General features: G+C 42.9%; 1 protein-coding gene across 1 annotated transcript in view; it reads left to right on the top strand.

Annotated features, from left to right (window-relative positions):
* The window catches only part of FRMPD3 (FERM and PDZ domain containing 3), a 112,508-nt gene that overhangs the window by 2,657 nt on the left and 87,141 nt on the right, over positions 1 to 22,710 (top strand). Inside the window, exons 2-3 of the mRNA XM_007530622.3 lie at positions 1,174 to 1,276; positions 4,942 to 4,987. Coding sequence (XP_007530684.1) covers positions 1,174 to 1,276; positions 4,942 to 4,987 — 149 coding nt within the window. The remainder of the gene's footprint in view (positions 1 to 1,173; positions 1,277 to 4,941; positions 4,988 to 22,710) is intronic.

The raw sequence follows: 22,710 nt of genomic DNA, 5'->3' as shown, positions 1-22,710 counted from the left end.
AAGTTTGAGGCTGATTTGAGAGTAGAGTGTATTATTAAGTGTGTCTGAGGTTTGAGTTAGGCTAAGTTTGACTTCTCATTATCCCTAATTCTGCAAAAAGCTTTTATTTCAAAACATCTTGCCAAACACAAGAAGTAAAATAAAATGTGGCATTTCTATAACCCACTTCTTGCCTACCCAAGAAGATATGATCCTCAGATAAGCCTGCTTTTTTTTTCTACTCTTCTTTCATCATTTTATTGGTTGGGACAGAGTTAATGGCTTATAATACAGTTCTTGACACATGGGTACAACTTCCCATCCTCTGTGATAGGTGTCTGCAAAACATTCTCACCCCCAACTCAGGTCTTTTTCCACCATATACCAAGAAGACAAAGACACCCACCCCGCAGCCTCCTCTATCTACTCCATTTCCAGAGTCCTTTGCTTTGGTGCAGTATACATTTAACTTTGTGTTTTCCCTTGCTGTCCTTATTTCTTAAGTTCCACCTATGAACAAGATCCTGTTTTCTAAACCTCAGTTGTAAAAATGGGAGAGAAATTCAGTGTAGGGTCTGTGCCTTTGCTGTCTTCATTTGTTAGAGATTAACATCTCTCGGTGTTGGCCAAAAAAACACCAAACCCTTTCAGTCTTTTAGTCCATACCCCTGTCTCCAGGCAGGTAGATGCCTAGACCATTCCATATCAGTGAGTATAAGAAATGTGCAAATAAGGAGGTGCCTTCTCCTCCTCCTCCTCCTCCTCCTCCTCCTCCTCCTCCTCTTTTCACCAACTTTAGCACCTTCTGCAATCTAGAACTTCATTTCTTATGCCTAAGCAGAAGCCCTCCTGGTAAAATGGAAAGCCATGTTCCTCTTTACAACCAAACCAGTAGAATGTGTATCAGTCTCATCTGAGAACCAGGTCTGGGCATAGGTCCTTTTGCTGCCATATCAGTCCTAGCCCACTGCATATTCTTTATTTGGTTCTTGGTCCTCCCTTGGCTACAGGCAGCAGTGGCAAGCAACTTTAATAGTGTTCCTTCTTTGACACCACTCTGCCCGCACCATGTCCTACAGGCCTCAGCAAGTATCTCTCCCTTGGGTGGAAGCAAATTGATTTTACTTCCTGTCCAGATCTGTGCTTCCCCAGTAGTGACTCGAATCCTTCACACCTCTCTCCTCTCCTCTGCAGGAGGCCCCTCTGAGGACAAACTCCTGGCTGGTGACCAGATTGTAGCTATCAATGAGGAAGATGTGAGTGAAGCTCCCAGGGAGAGATTCATTGAACTCATCAGGTAATGGGACCTCTTGGGCCTTTAACAGCAACTGAGCAAAGTCCCCTTCCTTTCTCACCAGGGGAAGAGGGCTGCCACTGTCCTCCCTTGCTTTGAAATGAGAACCATAGTGAGGTGAGGTCTCCTGGCATCCCCTTCAGGGGCCCCAGAGGCCAGCCTACATTCTAGATCAATCTTTTCCAGTAATGTGAACAAACTACATCCTCACCTCACCTCCCTTCACCCAGCTATTCCCTCCACCCCAGTCCTTCATCGGCTTTGTTTTGACTTATTGTGCAGTGGAACAGACCAAGTGACAATAAGAACCAAATAAGCCATTAAAGAAACACTCCAAGACAAGCACACTGTGAGCAAGACAGTTTTCCCACCTCTCTATTGCCCTCCAAGAAAGCCTCAAGGAGAACAAAATGCAAGTCCCTAGCTACAAGGTTAATAAAGAGAATCTGCCATTGTGTCCCTTTTGTGCAGAATGAGAAATGAATGTTAGGGCACCACTACCATCTACATAGAAGAACTTGCATTCACTATACCCCTCTCTCTTAGGCCTACACACAGTGCATGCATACACCATCATCATCCACACCACTCCTAGCACACACACACACACACACACACACACACCATGCACACCACATGACACACATACTATGTATAATACATAGCACAGACACAGGCATATCACCCCCACACTTCCTACACACCACACACCGCATGCATGCCATCCACAGCATTCTTCCAAATGCCTGAACTCTAATGTGCTCTTGAGCACATGTACACACACTTACAAACACACACACATATAAACATACATACCCCTTTCCCCATACTCCAACCACACACATGCATACATTTGACCACTTATACATTGCCTTCCATAGAGTTATTGGAAAGACAGGACCAAGTAGTGGCATGCCTGGTAGAGAGTATGCATTACAGTGTGCATGGACCCTGGCTCAAACTCCCAGTCCCCTTCTGCAAGTGGTGAAACAGTACTGAATCCCTCTCTCTCTCTCTTTCTCTCTCTCTCTCTCTCTCTCTCTCTCTCTCTCTCTCCCTCTCCCTTTCCCTCCCTCCCCCTCCCTCCCTCTTTTTCCCTTCCCTCTCAATTTCTTTCTGTCTCTATCAAAAAGAAATACAAAAGAAATGGGAAGAAATAGATGAAAGCTATAAATCTCATGGGTTTTAATCTTGGTTTGGGGGACCTTGGTTGTCTTCCCCCCAAATAGAGCCAGGCATGTTCTCTCTCTTCCTGGAGTAGTCTGCTCTGTTGCTTCCAGCCCCTCTTGGTTTAGAATATTTGCATTCCAGTTGTCTTTTCTTATTCTCCCAAAAGGTTACCTGGCCCTAGATCTCTTCCCATCCCTTCAAAGGCAGACTTAGCACTCTGTGTATGGAACAGCTTCTCACTACCTCAGGTGGGATTTGAAATGCTCTTTCCTGTAGTCTAGAGCGGGTATTACTCTCATACTCCCTCTCCAGCTCGATATATTGGAATGTGTCTGGTATCTAATGACCTTTGATCTGTCATTTCTCAAAACTAAGTTGTCCATTGTATTCCCCGACCCTCACCTCATAACCCTCACCATCATACCAATACAGAAAGAGTTCTTTCAACCCCACAGGGTATGTTGGTGTGTTCTGATCTCAGCCTAACCTCTGAGAAAGATTTTATTTTTCTTTTTTTTAATTTTTTTTCCTTTTTATTTATTTATTTTCCTTTTTGTTGGCCTTGTTTTTTTTATTGTTGTTGTAGTTACTACTGTTGTAGTTATTGATGTCGTCATTGTTAGATAGGGCAGAGAGAAATGGAGAGAGGAGGGGAAAACAGAGAGGGGGAGAGAAAGACAGACACCTGCAGACCTGCTTCACCGCTTGTGAAACTACTCCCCTGCAGGTGGGGAGCCGGGGGCTTGAACCCACATCCTTAAGCCGGTCCTTGCGCTTTTGCACCACGTGCACTACCGCCTGACTCCCTGAGAGAGCTTTTCTGTGCTTCTAGTTGATATCTGTGTTTCCTAGAACAGGTTCCCCCATTTTGTACAAGAATTCATAGCTCCTTCAAAGTCAAGACAGAGCTCATTCTTTCAATGACCTCAGAGACCAGCAGATCAGTTATCCATTCAATGAATGTTTATTTTCAAGTGTCTACTGTGCACCAGGCACTGTTCTAGACACCTAATATACAGTAATAAATAAGATAAACAAATATCTCTGTCAGTTTACATTTACATTCAGTGGAAGGAGACACACCATAAGAAATAAAAATGAAAAAAAGATAAAAATGAAAGATAAATGATAATACAATATACTGGAAATTGATGAACTTTCTGTTCTGTAAGCACAGAAAGTAGACCAAGGTAAACAAGATCGGGACAACTGACTACACAATGCAGACTGAAATGTTGGATAGTATGGCCAATGTTGGCTTCATTGAGAAGAAACTAGTTGTGGAGGGGGGAAGGTTTGAAGGAGGTTAGAGTATTGGAGAAAGAGAGAAGAGACATTGCAAAGGCCTGGGGCAGGAAGGTGTTGGTCATGTTTGAGGGAAAGAGGGAGACCACTGTGTGGACAAGAATAAGGAAGAGAGAGAGACAGCTATTATAAGGATCTGGGTTTTGTTCTAAAGAAAATGGAGAGCAGACACATCATATAATCAGTCCAACTGATAATCTGTCCCTGCTCTGTTCAAATGTCAGATTGTTTTTCCTAGTGTTTTCCCTGAAACACAGCTCCTTTCTCCATGGAGCTTCCCAGACCCTGGAGCTGAGTCATCCTGTACTTCAGCAAATATGGGAAATGGTCCAATTCCTTGAGCAGGGGGCCTTGACTTTTTCTGGAATACCCAGAATCAAGGACATTCTGACTGCTTCTTGAATCCCTTTCTTCCCAGAAGCATTCGAAAAAGCCCAGCAAGGAGAAAGGAAGCTGCTTCAAGGCAAATTCTTTCCATGTCTTTGAGTTCTGTTAAAGGATTATGTATTCCTGGGAGAAAATGTTCATACCTCAAAGCCAATTTGATTACTGGCATAATTATTGGTGGAAGAGTTTCAAACTCTTTATCATTTTGAATATTTGCTACCTGGAGAGTCTTGCCTTCCATCTATTGCACCTCTTCTCTCTCTCTATCTCTCTCTTTCTCATCCTTCAGTTAAAACAAACCTCTGACTATGAGTCATAATGACCAAATGAACTCCTTTGGGTTTTTCCTTTGAATTTTTCCTCATGCTTAAGTACCAAATTGCCAGTAATCATGGTATATGGTTCACAGGACTTAAGTTGTCTGCCCTTTGAGTTTCATAATTCAGGCCTTTAGTTTTCCTTGAGAATAGTCTAGGCTAAGATAAAATCGTTCCTAAGGTTTGGAGATTTCTCCAAAGATAATGTGAAAAGGAGTCTAAAAAAAAGGCTTGAAAAATGACAACCCCAGAGGAAATGGTAATCCTGCCTTCAGCTGCCTGTGTGAACCTTTATGAATGGTTTCTGTCAGCTGCCACAAATGATGGGAGGGAAGGCCACCTTGCCAGTATTCAGATTGCCCTCACTCTCCGATCCATATACCGGAATGCAGCCCAGGGGAAAATTCTGGTGTTGCTTCTTATGTTAGATGAATACCTGGTGCATGATACACTGCTCTCCTGTTCTCCCCCCCTTTTTTTTTTCTGTAGGAGCGCTAAGGAATTCATCGTTCTTACAGTTCTGCACACTCATCAGGTGAGTGAGCCTTTGTGACATATTGCCTTCCTCTTGACTGAGATGAGAGGGATTTTTTTTAAATTTTTTTCTTTATTGGGGAATTATTGTTTTACATTCAACAGTAAATACAATAGTTTGTTCATGCATAACATTCCCCAGTTTCCCATTTAACAATGCAACCCCCGCTATGTCATCTATCATCCTTCATGGACCTGTATTCTTCCCACCCGCCCACCTCAGAGTCTTTTACTTTGGTGCGATATGCCAAATCCATTTCAGGTTCTACTTGTGCTTTCTTTTCTGATCTTGTTTTTCAACTTCTGCCTGAGAGTGAGATCATCCCATACTCATCCTTCTGTTTCTGACTTATTTCACTTAACATGAATTTGTCAAGGTCCATCCAAGATAGGCTGAAAACGGTGAAGTCACCATTTTTTACAACTGAGTAGTATTCCATTGTGTATATATACAACAATTTGCTCAGCCATTCATCTGTTGTTGGACACCTGGGTTGCTTCCAGGTTTTGGCTATTACAAATTGTGATGCCAAAAACATACGTGTACACAGATCTTTTTGTATGGATGTGTTGGGTTCCTTAGGATATATTCCCAGGAGAGGAATTGCAGGGTTATAGGGCAGGTCCATTTCTAGCCTTCTGAGAGTTCTCCAGACTGTTCTCCACAGAGGTTGGACCAATTGACATTCCCACCAGCAGTGTAGGAGGGTTCCTTTGACCCCACACCCAAGATGAGAGGGATTTGTGCTGAAAAGTGACTGTGATGAGAGAAAGAGTAAGGGTTGGGGGAGAGATGGTCTTCCATAAGTCACAAGCCAAGGATTTTTGAGTGAACTTAAAGAATAGTTTCTAGACATTTTCTACACCTTCGTGGTCAAAGCTTGAGGATTTGTTAAGAGTATACAGTGTCTGCCTCATAAACTCTGCTCTGCCCTGTTTCTGCTTTCCACTGTTCTGGTTTCAGATGTATTTTCTACTTCTTTTTTCTCTGTACCTCATCAAATTTGGTCTTTCAATGTACAACTCTCATACAGTCCTTACAGATGGCTGGTGGTGATCTTAATCATTCATTGATTCACTCCCTCAAACAGGAATTTAGTAAATGATCTACACTGTATGAGATCTAGCAGGGGGTGGGGAGCTTTAGTATAAAGTAGATGGGGAGGTTACAATTGGACAGGTTTATCTTTAGCCCAGTACAGTCATTAACTGTTCTGTGTGACTTTGGGTGAGTCAGTTTCATTGTCTGAAACTGTTTCCTCATCGATCAGTTGGGGGATTAGTCTAGAATAGTATTTCCCAAACTTCCCTGAGCATGAGCATCAACAAGATTATTTATTAAACAGTGATTCTCCAAGCCTGTCACCTCAAGAGTTGGATTCAGAAGGCCCAGCATCCATCACTCAGGCACATCCTTACAACAGTCTTAACTTCATGTGCAAAACATGGAGCCCTTCTTCCTCCTCCAGTCTAGCTGTCACGTTCCAGTGTCTCCAACACTCCCCCACACTCCAGCAGTGGTGTTCCATAACCACTGGAGAAGTCATATCATTTTGGGAACCAAAGACATGAAATCAAGGGAGGCTTCGTGGAGGAGTTTGTACTTGAGCAGGGCCTTAAAAGATGGAGCAGAGATTTCCAGGCAGATGTCAGGATTTGCATATATCTATACAAAGTTATGGAATGTACTCAGGTGCATAGGGGATCACCTGTTAGAATAATGAGGTTCAAATCAAGTTCTACTTCTAACTGCTTCTCTCCACTGCCCTAAGCCCTCTTATATGTCTGTGTGAATCACACACATGTGCATACATGAAAACATATTCACAGAGATGCATTTTTTCACACACACAATCCATTTCAGCTATGCCTTTCTCAATTACTATTATTTTTATGAATTCTTTATTTATTTCCTTTCATTTCTTTCATTTTTTCTTTATTGGGGGATTAATATTTTACAGTCACCAGTAAATACAATAGTATGTACATGCATAACATTTCTCAGTTTTCCACATAACAATACAACTCCCACTAGGTCCTCTATTATCCTTTTCCAAGACCTGTACTCTCTCCACCCTCACCTAACCCAATCTTTTACTTTGGTGCAATACACCAACTCCAGTCCAGGTTCAAATTAGTGTTTTCTCTTCTGACCTTGTTTTTCAACTTCTGCCTGTGTATGAGATCATCCCATATTCATCCTTCTTTTATTTATTACATATGAAACAAAGGAGGGAGTTGGGCAGTAGCACAGCAGGTTAAGTGCACATGACACAAAATGCAAGGACCTGCCTAAGGATCCTGGTTCGAGCCCCCGGCTCCCTACCTGCAGAGGAGTCGCTTCACAAGCAGTGAAGCAGGTCTGCAGGTGTCTACCTTTCTCTCCCCCTCTCTGTCTTCCCCTCCTCTCTCCATTTCACTCTGTCCTGTCCAACAACGACGACATCACTAACAATAGCAATAATAACTACAACAATAAAACAACAAGGGCAACAAAAGGGAATAAATAAATAAATAAATAAAATATGAAAGAAAGAGAGGAAGAAAGAAAAGAAAGAAAAGAAATAAAGAAAGAAAGAAAAAGAAAGAGATATATTTCTTCACTGCATATCCCCAGAAGCTGAAGCAGCACATGGTACAGAATAAGCACATGATAAATGTGTGTTTAAGGTATATGGGAAACCCAGCTTCTGACCAGCATAACAACCTAAAGAACCTTAATTCAAATGTCCAAATTTAGGTGCAAACTGAAAAACCTAGCACTCCCTTCTCTGTCCCAACTCTCCCATACCTATGCAACCAACACTGCCTTGCCCCCTCACTCAGCTTTGATAATCTCTGTGTCCCATCCCATAGCCTCTTTGTCACAACCAAAGAACTTTGCCTCTTTGTCTCATACAGTTCTTAGTTCTTACTTTCTTAGTTTATACTACTGCTACTATGGACTTGTGCATGTGTTAATTCACATCTCTTCTAGTTCATGTTGGTTTCCTTCAATACTTAACATGACCCCTTTCCCTAACTTACCACAACTGATTTTCTAATTTTCTCATCAAATATTGATCAAGTGCTACCATTACAGGTATTCATCTTGGTTGGGAACATAGCAGAGGACAGGACAGATAGGGTCACCATGCTCCCAGAGCTGACATTCTAATTCTTGGCCTTGTGCTCTCAAGCCCCTTGGAGTGCAAGAGTATGTGAGTGCACACACAAAGGAGTAATAGTCACAACAGTGACTAGCCTGTACAGCAGGAGGCATTCAGTAAGAATGTGATCCAGTCACTAGAGCAGAGAGTAGGGGACTACTTGATTGTTCCAGGATAATTAAAGCTTTGTTTTGATTTTTTAAATCTAAATAATTGTGTAAACTTGTTTTATGAGAGCTACCAGAACACTTCTGGTTGTACTGGATACTGGGCATTAAAGCTAGGGCCTCATGCATGCAAACCATGTGCTTTGCCTGGCATGTCACCTCCCTAGCCACTAGTTAATTATGAAGAAGTCCCAGGAGAAAGATTATGTGGTACTCAGGAAGTTCAGGGAAGTGACTACTTAACCTGCTAGTGTGAGAGACACTTTTAACATCTTCTAACAGTTATGGTCATAGTAGCATATTGCAATGAACTGTCAGCTTTTACTATAGGAACAGGTGAGCCTTGTTTTGTGCAGATTCCATATTTGCACATCCACCTACTTCCTACACCACCTGAAACACAAAAGTTATTTACTCAGAGAGCTTTCCTGGTCAAACATAGTGAATGAAAATTTTTAGTCCAATGGACATGTTCCCAACTCAGGTCAAACAAAGCAATGTCATACTTTGCCTTTTTGTTCCAGCCATCATACAGAGGTGTTCAGAGAGGATGGGGACAGTAGGGGGCAGTGCAATGTAGTGCATGAGGATCCAGCCCCAGGACCTGTTTGACTCTCAACTCTGGCACTGCCGGGCTAGCTTCACTAGAGAGAGAGACGAGAAACTCGTGGCAGCATGGTAATACAATTGTTTATTGATGCGGATGCCCCAGAGTCGGGTGTGAGCACATCAGGTTTAGGCCACGTGGAGATAGCAAAATGACCGCCTCCCACTATGCATGCCAGCCCTTCTCCAGGACTTCTCCAGGTAGGGACGGGGAAGAGAAAAAAGAGCAAAACCAGGAACAGCAGCAGGCTTATAGGGTAAAAACGGAAGTGGCAAGTTGGGAAAGGGAATGGCTAGGAAAGGGAGTGGAGAGAGGCAAAAGGCATGCTGGGAAGATGGAAGCATCCTTAGCAACTGTTGCCATGGTTTTAACTGAATTAGCAATATCCTGAGGGGATAACGTGGTGGGGATCTTTCAGGCAAAACAACGATTATGTAAATAGACCATAGTGTCAAAAATGGAGCATGGAGCAGAGCAGGGGAAGCTAGCTTTAAGGCCTGACACGGCACCAGATAGTGGGGTGACCTCAGGCAAGTCATTTAACATTTCACAACCTCGTTTTCTCCTGGTAGAATAAATAATGTAGCATCAACCAGAATGAGTGGTTTTAGAATAAGGTTATAATCTATGTGCTATGAACACATTTCCCCTAGGAACAACTGTGCAGTATTTATTAGTTCAGTATTCAAGGTGACTTTGTAGAACATAACTACTACAAGTCACAAGAATTGACAGAGAATCTTCTTTCTTTTTTTTTTTTTTTGGCTTTGTTTTTTTTTTTTAATTTTTTATTTAAGAAAGGATTAGTGAACAAAAGCATAAGGTAGGAGGGGTACAACTCCACACAATTCCCACCACCCGATCCCCATAACCCACTCCCTCCCATGGTAGCTTTCCCATTCTCTATCCCTCTGGGAGCATGGACCCAGGGTCATTGAGGGTTGCAGAAGGTAGAAGGTCTGGCTTCTGTAGTTGCTTCCCCGCTGAACATGGGCGTTGACTGGTCGGCCCATACCCCCAGTCTGCCTCTCTCTTTCCCTAGTAGGGTGTGTCTCTGGGGAAGCTGAGCTCCAGGACACATTGGTGGGGTCTTCAATCCAGGGAAGCCTAGCCAGCATCCTGGTGGCATCTGGAACCTGGTGATTGAAAAGAGAGTTAACATATGAAGCCAAACAATTTGTTGAGCAATCATGGATCCCAAGCTTGGAATAGTGGAGAGGAAGTGTTAGGGAGGTACTCACTGCAAACTCTAGTGTAATCCTGCTTTCAGGTATATATTTTGCAGTAGTTTATGGATACGTGTGCACATAAGCTCTCTCTCACAGAAACTGGTGTATATCTAGGTTATGGGACTTTGTTAGAAAGTGAACTACCTGAGATGAAATTAGAGTGTACTATAAAAGGAAAGGTCTCACCCGAGTAATGAAGCTGAAGGGTTGTCATTCCACACGTGAAGTCACTGGATACAGTCTGAGGTGAAGCATGTTGAGATGGCAATCGTTGCTTTGGTTAGGTTGTGATCGGCGGATGCAATATTATTTGGTTTGGATTGGGAGATGTATACGGGAAAGTGGGCCCTATCCAAGGGTTCCAGGACTGGGGGAAGTAGGGGCTCTATAGTGAAGATGTGAGGTTCCTGCTGTCTTAGGGTTCAAAAAGACAATCAATAGTTAATATTATCATCACATTATTTGTTAATTGGGTTAACTTTGAAAAGTTCCTTTGTTATGGTTTGCTGTACAGTACCCAGTATCTTGTATATAGCTGTGCTATTGGAAGCTTCTAATCTACTTGGTCTAGGCTTTTGAGAGAGTCCGTATATCAAATACATAGCCTATAGAGAATCTTCTTTCTCACGCAATAGTGAAGGCTTCTTAAAGATTCCCCCCCCAGATTATGTTTATATTATACTATATTTAGTATTTAGTATTATATATATATTATATATTAGTATTATATTATATTTAGTATTTAGTATTATATTATATTTAGTATTTCATCACAGAACATGCTACTGTGTCCACACCGGGCACTTGACATCTAATGGGTATGTGGATATGACTATCTACCTCTTCCCAAACTCTCATCATGTTGAAGCTTGATATTGCCTTATTCCAGAAGACAGTCTTCTTTCTAATGGGTTCAGAATCTGTATAGTCCAAGAATCTGTATTTTTTTTCGAATATGATATTTTAATTGTGACAGGTTACATTTGAGCAGGTAACATTTGACCAACCATAGTATCTCCCCTCCAACCCCAACAGATTTAAGGTTAGTGATTTCTAAAGGAATTAATAAAAACACAAGAATACTTATTTAACATAATAAATATTGAACAGAGCCCACCTCCTCCAGTTAATACACAAGTAAGTCAGACATGACTAGTTGAGAAATAGAAGGGAAAGTGTAATATACGATTTTTAAGACTAAGAATTTATCCTTCTTAAATTTCTCTTTAGTGTTGATTTTTTTAAATTATTAGTCTAAGATAATCTGTTTTTAATAAGAGCCACAGGTAACTATGATGCTTAGTAGAATATGGGAAACATTAGACCAGACAACCTCTAAGGATCCTTCCAACTTCTGCCTTCTGTGGCAGGTAATGGTCTAATTCAGTGGTTATACATCAAGAACCACTTTAGAAGTTCCCTAAACCATTGACATATGGATTCTAACCCTGAATAATTAAATTAGATGTTCCAGGTGTTATGAAGCTCTTTCAGGGGGTGGGAATAATGATGTATCTCTACTATAAAACACATGCATACATGCTTCATAGGTACAAGACCCTGGCTTTGATCTCTGATACCAAAATAGATGATGAGGAGGAAGAGGAGAAGAGGAGGGAAGGGGAAGGGAGGGGAGGAGAAGGGAGAGGAAAGGGGGAGGGGAGGGGAGGGGAGGGGAGGGGAGGGGAGGAGAAGAGAGGAGAGGAGGGAGAGGAGAGGAGAGGAGGGAGAGGGAGGAGAGGAGAGGAGAGGAGGGAGAGGGAGGAGAAGAAGAAGGAGGAGGAGGAGAAGAAGAATTGGAAGAAGGAGGAGGAAGAGGAGAAGGAGGAGTTCTGAAAGGGGTCTTGGGAACTGGTCTTTTGAAAAGACCCCCACAGATAATTGATTTTTTTCATCATCCAGGTTTCCTTGCTCCTAGCCAACTATTTCAGACAGAGAGAAGGATTATAGCACTGAACCCTTTCCCCCACCCCCACACCCCACCCTTCCGCCCGGTGCTGTAGGACTGCTACATGCACAGTGCACAGTAGTTGCCTTCCCAGGTGAGCTAGCCTGCCAACCCCACCCCCAAATGATCCTTATGTCACCAAGGTACATATCAAGAACTAATAGTCTAATACATAGTTTCTTTCTGGGGATATTCTCCTTTTTTTTTTTTAACAATTATTTATTTAAGAAAAAAGATACAGAAATGCACAGACCAGAGAATTGCTCAGCCTTGGCTTTTGGTGATGCTGGATATTGAACCTGAGACCTCAAAGCCTCATACATGATAGTCTTCTGTATAACCATTAAGCTGTTTCCCAAACCTTTTAATGGAGTGGATTTTCCCATGTCATACCACTGCAGGGTGTTTCTGGGGGCAATCAAGGGAGTCCTTTCCTAGTGTCCTTCAAATTATACTGCTAAGATAATCACTTGCTATTTTTTTTTGTCTTCAGAGTTGTTGCTGGGACTTGGAATCCACTGCTCCTGGAGACCATTTGTTTCCCCATTTTGTTGTCATTATTGTTGCCATTGATGTTGTTATTAGCTAGGACGGAGAGAAATCAAGAGGAGAGGAGAGACAGAAAAGGGGAGAGAAATATAGACACCTGCAGACCTGCTTCACCACTTGTGAAGCCAATCCCATGCAGATGGAGAGCCAGGGGCTCAAACCGGGATCCTTGTGCCGGTCCTTGTATGTTGCGCCACCTGCACTTTACCCATTGCGCTACCGCCCAACCCCCATCACTTGCTAAATGTTTGTGTGTATACACACACACACACACACACACACACACACACACACACATTTGAGTTGTTTAATCTTTGAGTGACAAATACTTGTGACTGAACTGTTACTAATTTTGGTCCCTTGCACCTGAACACACAGTATGTCCTCAGTAAATAATTACAAATAGAGAAAGTATTGAGTTGTGGCCTGAGTGACACTGCTAAACCAAATAGAAAGTGCCTTTAGATGAAACCCTGATCCTCTGAAAACAATCTGTACCCAAAGGGCCTAGATCTCCCCTGCTTGGAACCACCTCCTCAGAAAAAAAATATAATAATAATGATGATGGTGGTGGTGGTGGTGGTGGGAGCCACTGCAGAAGAAGTGCTTTCCCATGAAGTTTCTTGAGCTCCAATGCATGGCAGGTTGTAGGTACTCAAGCTGTATTTTCTGAGCTGGCAAAATAGCTCACTTAGATCATGTGCTGCTTTGTCATGTGTACAACCTAGATTCAAGCCTAGCCCCCGCCACATTGAAGGGAGCTTTGGAACTGTGGTCTCTTTCACCTTCTTTTTCTCTGCTTTGCTGCCTCTCTGTCTCTATCTTTAAAAAAAGTGTATTTGCTGAACTGAAATAATGAATTCATTATTCCTCTCAGCAGTCAACCATTGCCTTTGATTCTGTGCCGACTCTGCTATGTGCTGGGGGAAGACACAGTAATATAAAGTGCCTTATCTTCTTTTATAATCTGGTCTGGGAGGTGAGTGATGGCAGTGTGCATTAACAGGCAGTATTATAGGAAATTGAAAGTGGGTAAGGGGGTGAAGGAGACATGGAAGGATTTGGAGCTGAGATTGAATTGAGATTGGAGGGGGATAGGAGATAGCTCACTGGAAAGAGGTGTACATTTGCCCATGCTCCAGGATCCCTGAGGGAGCACCCATGCAAATAAGCAGCTTCACTAGCAGTGGATTTAGTGCTCTGTTGTCTCTCCTCTCTGTGTCTCTCTCCCTCTTTGTCACCCTCTATCTGGAACAAAACAGCAACAAAGGCTCAACTGTTAGAGGTAGAATATTGCAGGCACACAGCCCTAGTGGCAAACAAAAATGAAAAAGAATATGAGATTTTTTTTGAGGGGGTGGAAGGAGGGTAGAGACAGATCAATTGAGAGTAGGGGTGAAAACAGAGAGGGAGAGGGACAAAGACACCTGCAGCACCACTTCACTGCACATGAAGATTCCCCCCTCCGGAGGTGGGGATCTGGGGTTTGAACCCAAGATAATTTTATTTATTGATTGTTTTTAATTTTTATTTATAAAATGGAAATATTGACAAGACCATAGGATAACAGGGGTACAATTCCACACAGTTCCCACCACCAGAATTCCGTATCCCATCCCCTCCTCTGATAGCTTTCCTATTCTCTGTCCCTCTGGGAGTATGAACCCAGGATCATTACAGGGTGCAGAAGGTGGAAGGTCTGGCTTCTATAATTGCTTCCCTGCTGAACACGGGCGTTGGCAGGTTGATCCATACTCCCAGCCTGTGTCTCTCTTATTTATTGATTTTTTATAGACACAGAGAAACTGAGAGGGAAGGGGATATAGCAGAGATAGAGAGCAGTACCTGTAGCACTGCTCATGAAGCTTCAGCCCTACATATGGAGGTCAGGAGCTTGAACCTGGGCTCGTGTGCAGTATAACATGTGTGTTCTATCAAGTGCACCACTGCCTGACCCCCTGAACCCAGATTTTTGTTTGTTTGTTTGTTTTGGTTGGTCGGTTTTTGTTTGTTTATTTTGTTTTGTTTTACCAGTGCACTGCTCAGCTCTGGCTTATGGTGGTACTGGGGATTGAACTCGGGACCTGAGAGCCTCAGGCATGAAATTCTGTTTGCAGGGACCAGGTGGTGGGGCAAGAGATTAAGCACACACATTACAGTGTGCAAGGATTCAGGTTCAATCCCCTGGTCCCCACCTGTAGGGGGAAAGCTTCATGAGTGGTGAAGTAGGACTGCAGGTGTTTCTCTGTCTATCTCCCCCTCCCTTTCAATTCCTCTTTGTCTCTAATAATAAATAAAAATTTTAAAAAAAGAAATTCTGTTTGCATAACCATTATGCTGTCTCTCCTGCCCAATCTGAGTTCTTACACATACATGGTAAGCATGTGCCATCTCCCAAGTGTGGGGCTATCAGACCCAAGAATTTGAGATTGAGCATTTGAGCTTTCTTTTAGAGATGACATTGTACTTAGACCAAAAGGACGCTGGTGAATCTGAAGGGGGCAGAAAAATATTGTCATCATAGCACAAGGTGGGCATACAAGTGGGACAGAGCCCAGTGTCTCCAGGGCACTGTGAGCAAAGCCAATGGGGAATATAGTGCAAGCATGGGATGAGGTGGGGTTGGACTCAAATGCTGGGAAAACCTGTTCACCTCTAGGCAGTTCCCAGTGCAGGGGGGTGGGGGGCCATGGGGCCTAGGGCCTCTTATCAATGTTCCTCTAAAACCAGGACAGTCCTCCACTGTCTCAGGCTTCCACAGTGGTTGCTATGGGGAATTGCTTCTTAAAAGGCTCAGTTGTCAAAGACAACAAGGCAACAGAAAGGAGAAGCAAGAGCAGCAAGGACCTGAGCTCCATCCTTTCAAAAGTCCTTCACAGTCTTCAGAGTGGGGCCCTAGCCTGCCCTAACATGTCCAGCGCTGTACCTGTCCTTGGCCGATCTGTGAGTGCTTGCCACTCTGAAATAGTTACTCACAGAGCCACCACATTAAAAATTAGTCAGAGAATCGCCAGCTGCTTGACGCAAGCCTGAGGGAGAGAGAGGCAGGCACTCCTCAGATTGCTTATTCCACCGAGCCACTGGCTTCATATTTGCTTCAAGGGGCTTGCAGTGGCCCCGGAGGTACTTAGCAATTCTAGTCCCGTGTTGCAAGCCAAAATTCATTTTTCTCCAGAAAAGGGGCCTGTTGCGAGAAATGAGATTCCCAGCTGCTTGGGGGTGGAGGGGAAAGAGGTCAGTGAAGAGCTCAGATGTCCCCAGCTTTAAGGTACTCAATTATTCTATGCTTAATGGGTTAGGACATTTTCAAAAAAATTAATTCCTGGGCCCTAATTCTCTTGCAGAGAGTCTGACTTTTTGAGTCTGGTGTGGACCTCGAAGTCTGTGTTTTAACAAGGATTCCCTAGTGATTCTTACCAGGCAAGTGCTAGAAATAGTGGGTAAGTGCATGCTAATGAGTCAGAGCAGGTGTCAGCGAACTTTTTAATTATTTTTGAGGAGGATATTGGTTTACAGTGTATTCACTGACACACGAGTGCAGTTTCATTATGCGCCAGGACTCCCAGGTTCTCTTCCACTCCTTCCTCCCCTTCCCAGTCTTTTGCTCTGATACAATATATGTATTTTTTTAATTTTCTTTTTTTTTTAAATTTCCACCAGAGTTATCACGGGCTTATTGTCTGCATGACAAACCCACTGCTACTGACAGCTTTTAGAAAGAGAGAGACAGAGAACGCAATGGAGAAGGAAGGGAAATAGAGAGGGAAAGAGAGAAAGAGAGATACTGCAGTATAGTTTTACAGGCAGGTGGGAAGCAGGAGTCTGAACTCAGGTCCTCAAGCATAGTAATGTATGTGCTCTACTAAGTATGCACACTTAATTTTGTTTTAGATAGAGAGTGACAGAGACTAAAGTAACCATGCTTCCTTCAGTATAATGGGAGCTGAGCTCAAGCCCAGAGATAATCCTGGTGGCAATAAGATAAATACAATTTAAAATAAAATAAAGTAATTAATGATGTATCAATATAAAAAAGCAGCATATTATCCAAGTGAGCTATTTCACAAACCCAAATTTTTATTTTTATTTTTATTTTTCTTCCTTCCTTCCTTCCTTCCTTCCTTCCTTCTTCCCTTCCTTTCTCCTTTCCTTCCTCCCTTCCTTCATAAAGGGCTATATAGTAAATAAATATTTTAGATTTTGTAGACCAAATATGGTAGCATTAAGGCAGTCATAAGCAATATATAATTTAACAACATGGTCAATTTCTGATAAAAATCTTTACTCTCCAAAACAAGGACTGGAATTTGTAGGCCCTCGCAACCCTGTAGTTGATCTTCGGATTTCTTACTTTTCCCTACTTCTATATGTGCATTTTGGCCATAGTCTTCCCAATTATCAACATTATTTTTTAGATAGAGACAAAGAGGGAGAGACAGAGAGAGGAGGAGAGAATGAGAAACCACAGCACCAAAGCTTCAGGCTCAAATCTGGATCTCCCACATTGGCAAAGTAGTGCACTATCAAAGTAAGTTATTTTGATGGCCCCAATTCTCAACGTTTTCACTCAAATAAGTGACTCTAGTTTTAAAACCATGAGCTCTATAACTGAGCTTTAAAGATACTTTGAAACAGAAAAATTGTTGACAACCATATATTTTGTGTATTTGTTTGTTTCCTTCAGTGCTGTGGGGACCAGGTTTGAACCTGGATTGCTCACATAGCAAAATAGCACACTATCCAAGTGATTTGTTTCACCACCCTCGGAAACAGAGAAACCTTTGAGAGTCTCTTATATCTCACCATAGGCATCACCTATGTCTAAAGCATAGGGCTAGATATGACTCCGTGACATGTAGCAGAGACCAGCTGGCAATGAATGAGTCACCATCAGCGATTAAGGCTGAGAACCAGATGAGGTCTTAGAGACCAGTAGGACAGAGGTCAATGGGGAATGAGGAATGAGGCACATGCAAACTAAAAATAGCTCAAAAGAAGACACTGGAACTGATTTTTACTCCTTGAAATACTGGCAGTTTTGTTTCCTCCTTTGAAACTGTCCTATGAATATCAGAATTGTTTGCTTACAGTGGTATCTCTGAGACGGGGTCTCACTTTGGGCATTTGATAAGGAGATTTGCCACTCATGTAGGTGGATACACAAAAGGATGATATTTGAGGGTTCTTCATAGTTAGAACCAGTGGATGGAAATTCCAGAAAAGAGTTCCCGGTCCATCCTGCAGTGTGCAACAATTGCTATTCCAAAACATAGGAAATCTGGGTGCTGGTTTCCCATTTCAACTCCATTCCCATCTTAGTTTGGACATATTGAATATAGCCCCTTGTCTAGTACCCATTCCATGTGTCAAAATTGAGGAGTGGACCACATGGACCTCTTGAGTGTCTAGAGATGCTTCATTCCTTACTGTTCTTGGGGCATCCAGAAGGAATATGATGTAAGGTGAGGGAGAATCTCAGACAGAAAGATTTCATTGTTCTGGTCATTGTAGTGCCTTAGTTGGGAATTTGGATGACTGTGTGGCTTGAATCAAGCAGAACTGCCCCCCAAGAGTGCAGCTTCAGATCTTTCTTTTTTATGTTTATTTATTTTCTCTTTTGTTGCCCTTGTTTTATTGTTGTAGTTATTATTGTTGTTGTTGATGATGATGGTTTTTGTTGGATAGTTCAGAAAGAAATTGAGAGAGATGGGGAAGATAGAGAGGGGGAGAGAAAGATAGACACCTGCAGACCTGCTTGTGAAGCGATCCCCCTACAGGTGGAGAACTGGGGGCTCAAACCGGGATCCTTATGCTGATCTTTGCACCAAGTGTGCTTAACCCACTGTACTACTGCCCACCCCACTGGTCCAGATCTTTCTATCTTGCCCCTTCATTGTACTTCTGCTGCAGCCTGCTAGTGTATGTGTACATATACACGTACCAGGACTTTCTCACCAGACTGTGCAGTAAGTGAAGACATTTCTTAACTTCCATGATCAATCAATACTATAATCATTTTCTGCAACAATCTCCAGCCTTAGTTTTATTGGACTGTGTCATACATCAATGGCCAGAAAACTTTCCCTGTGGTTTAGGGTGACAAGTCCAAGGTTCCTTTAGCTCAGTGGTTCCCTATCTTTGCTGTACTTCTGAATGAGACAGATTTCTAAAAACAAAACAAACAAAAAATCAGTACTTTAAAAATACCAATACCTAAAAAAATAAATAAATAAAATAAATCTTTTTTTAAATTTAAAAATACCAATACCTGGCCCTCAGTGGCAAGAATTATTTTTTAATATTTTATTTATTTTAATGAGAGAGAAAGACACAGAGAGAGAGAGTGAGACCAGGGCACTGCTCAGCTCTGGCTTATGGTGGTACAGGGAATTGAAGCTGGGAGCTCAGAGCCTCAAGCATGAATGTCATTTGCATAACCATTATGCAGTATTCCCAGCCCCAAGATTGTATCTTTTTAAAAAATTTTTATTGATTTAATTGTGATAAACAATTATGATCTGTTGGATAAGAGGGGTACAATTCCAAACAATTCCCACCACCAGAACTCTGTATCCCATCCCCTCCCCTAATAGCTTTCCTACTCTTCATCCCTCTGGGAGCATGGACCAAAGGGCATTATGGGGTGCAGAAGGTGGAAGGTCTGGCTTCTGTAATTGCTTTCCCACTGAACATGGGCATTGGCAGATTGATCCATACTCCCAGCCTGTCTTCTCTCTTTCCCTAGTGTGGGGCGGGGCTCTGGGGAAGTGGGGCTCCAGGACACATGGTGGGGTTATCTGCCCAGGGACGTCCGGTTGGCATCACAGTAACATCTAGGCCTGGTGGCTGAAAGAAGAGTTAACATAGAAAGCCAAACAAATTGTTGACTAATCATGAACCTAAAGGCTGAAATAGTGCAGATGAAGATTTGGGGGTCTCCATTTTGTAGTTAATAGGCCTATTTTAGTTATATTCCTATTCTTCATCCCTCTGTGAGTATAGACCCAGGATTATTAGGGGTTGCAGAAGGTGGAAGGTCTGGCTGTAATTGCTTCTCCACTTCATATGGAAATTGGCAGGTTGATCCATACTCCCAGCCTATTTCTATCTTTCTCTAGTGTGGCAGGGCTCTGGAGAGGTGGGGTTCCAGGACACATTGGTGGGGTCATCTGCTCAGGGAATTCATGATGGCATCATGGTAGCATTTACAAGTTGGTGACTGAAAGCATTACAATATAAAGCAAAACAAATTGTTTAATAATCAGGGACCTAAAGATAAGAATAGAGCAGATAAGATTGGGAATCTTCGTGTTTGAAGAAGTAAGTCTATTTTAAGTATATTCAAAGGAGCCAATGAGTTTACTAATTTTGCCAGAGCCTAACAGCTAACATGCAGGTGGGCTGAAAGTATTGTATGGAGAGATGGTGTCAGAGTTAGAAGTAAGACTAGAAAGCTTGGGAGTCGGCGGTAGCGCAACGGGGTAAGCACAGGTAGCACAAAGAACAAGGACCAGCATAAGGATCCCGGTTTGAGCCCCTGGCTCCCCACCTGCAGAAGAGTCACTTCACAAGTGGTGAAGCAGGTCTGCAGGTGTCTTTCTTTCCCCCTCTCTGTCTTCCCCTCCTCTCTCCATTTCTCTCTGTCCTGTCCAACAACAATGCCATCAATAACAACAACAATAATAACTACAACAATAAAAAACAAGGGCAACAAAAGCAAATAAATAAATAAATATTTTTTAAAAGGCTAGAAAGCTAGATCATGGCAGAGAGTAGCTCCAAATACGGGAAAATTATATAAATACCATTAACTGTAACCCCTATCAATCTGACCTGGGACCACTATTAAGCACAAGAGCTTGTGTAATCTCTGCATCCCTCTAGGTCTGAGCTTGCATTCTGTGGTCATAGCTAGGAACATTCTAGGCTGCAACTCGTTTCAGGACTAGTCTTCCTCGAGTGGTAGAGTATGTTGACCTAGCCTCGCTTCAGAGAGTGGGGCAGTCCCTACCATTATTTTTCCACACTGAGGGAAATGTCCTGTAGAGTCCCACAAACAGGTCCATGATGCTGTTCCTGATGGAGATAGACAGCAATAGTGGAGAGAGGGATCTGTCAGAGGTCTAGGCCCATCATATCTATGTGGGAATCCCAGGATACCCTGACTTGGGCCCCAGTTGATGGGGTGGTCTGGTAGTGACTAAAGGGGGCAAACTCCTCCAGTGTGTCTGACCTGCCACACACCTCCTCCAGTGTGTCTGTCCTGCCATCATGACAAAGATCCACTGCCTGAAGTTCTCCTAGATTTGACATCTCTCGGAGAATGAGGTTGTTGGCTCTAGTAAACAGCACAGCTAGGCCCAGGGCCCAAGACCTGAAATGGATATTTGTTTCTGGAATATCTTTATCTCAGGGTCCTGCCCTCCTGTGGTTGACCAGGTAAATGAATCCCAGTCACAGTGGGAATGGCTGAAAAAATAACTTGATGGATTGCCTTTCTAGCTGGCAGGGACACTCAAGGACTTGATCCAAAGGAACTCTTGACTATAGGGTTCACAGGCTCTATGGCAAGGTTGATAGGGGAAATGGCTTAAAGAGACCTTAAACCTAGTTACCCAACCCCCATTTTTCCTTATCTCCATATATGACAAGTCCAGGGATGAGTGGTGGCTCACCCAGTAGAACATACCCATCACCGTGTGTGAGGGCCCAGGTTCAAACCCCCAGTTCCCACCTGCAGACAGGAATCTTTAAGAGCAATGGTGCTGTGTTGCAGGTGTTTATTCTTTCTGTCTTCCTCTCCCTCTCTATCTCTTGATGTCTCTCACCCTTTATCAAGGGGAAAATGGCCACTGGGAACGAGGAGTCATGTAGGCACTGAGCCCCAGCAATAATCCTGATGGCTAAATAAATACATGGAAAACTCCATTCTTCCAGGTAACTTCTCTTCGTATCACTTCTTGCAGTATATGGTCCTGCTTCTCTCAGCAGTACCTACCCAGAATTTAATCACTCATCCATCATTACAAACCTGGCCAGAGTCTCCATCGTCATTTGTCTGATTGCAGTAGACTTCTAACTAATCTTTCTACTTTGCCTTCACCCTCCTGAACTCTATTTTCTTTTTTTCAGGTAAATTAAACTTTTATTAAAAACAAAACATGAAAGGGCATGAGAGAGAGAGAGAGAGAGGAAATAAAAGGGGACTTATATACTGATGGTGACATGGTAGTCCTGGGAAAGAGGGAGGGGGAAAGGTTCACCCAAAGGTTCACTCCCTTTTTAGAAAAAAAATTCTTTATTGGGGGATTAATGGTTTATAGTCAACAGTAAAATACAATAGTTTGTACATGCATAACATTTCCACATAACAATAAAGCCCCCAGTAGGTCCTCCTCTGCCATCATGTTTCAGGACCAGAACCCCCACCCCTCACCCCAGAGTCTTTTACTTTGGTGCACTCTATTTTCTCCATAGCAACTAGAGGTAGCCTTTTAGAATGCAAGTAAGACCTTGTCACAACATCCAGTGGAGTGAAATTCAAAGTTCTCCCTGTGGCTTACAAGGCTCTGTATGACCCAGCCCCCTGCTGCTTCTCTGAACAGGATCCTTTCTCCCTCCCTCCCTCAGTCATTCTGCTCTGGGCATCTTGCCTACTCCTCACACACACCAACCTTCCTCCCACTTCAGCAACTTTATTTATTCATTCACTCATTCATCAGTCATTATTTCCACCAAGCCTATTATTGCTAGGGCTTGGTGCTTCCACAATGATGCCCTCATTCCTGAAAGCCATTTTTTATAAAGATGGAAAGAAACCAGCGGCACTGCTCCATCGCTCATGAAGCTTCACCCCTGCAGGTGAGAACCCAGGACTTGTGTCCTCACACATGGTTACTATATACTTTATGGGATATGCCACTATCTATCCCCCTCAGAACCTTTACTGTTTCTACCCAGAAGGCTTTTTCTCTAGATATCGTCATGGAAGTCTCTCTTCCACTTCCTTCAGACCACTGCTTACATGTCAACTCCTCAAGGTGGTCTTCCCTGACCACCCCATCTGAAACAACAG

The sequence above is a fragment of the Erinaceus europaeus genome, chromosome X, assembly GCF_950295315.1.
Source record: "Erinaceus europaeus chromosome X, mEriEur2.1, whole genome shotgun sequence".
NCBI classification, from domain to species: Eukaryota; Metazoa; Chordata; class Mammalia; order Eulipotyphla; family Erinaceidae; genus Erinaceus; species Erinaceus europaeus.
The sequence above is the reverse complement of the archived record's forward strand: the minus strand, read 5'-3'. Positions and strand labels throughout refer to the sequence as shown.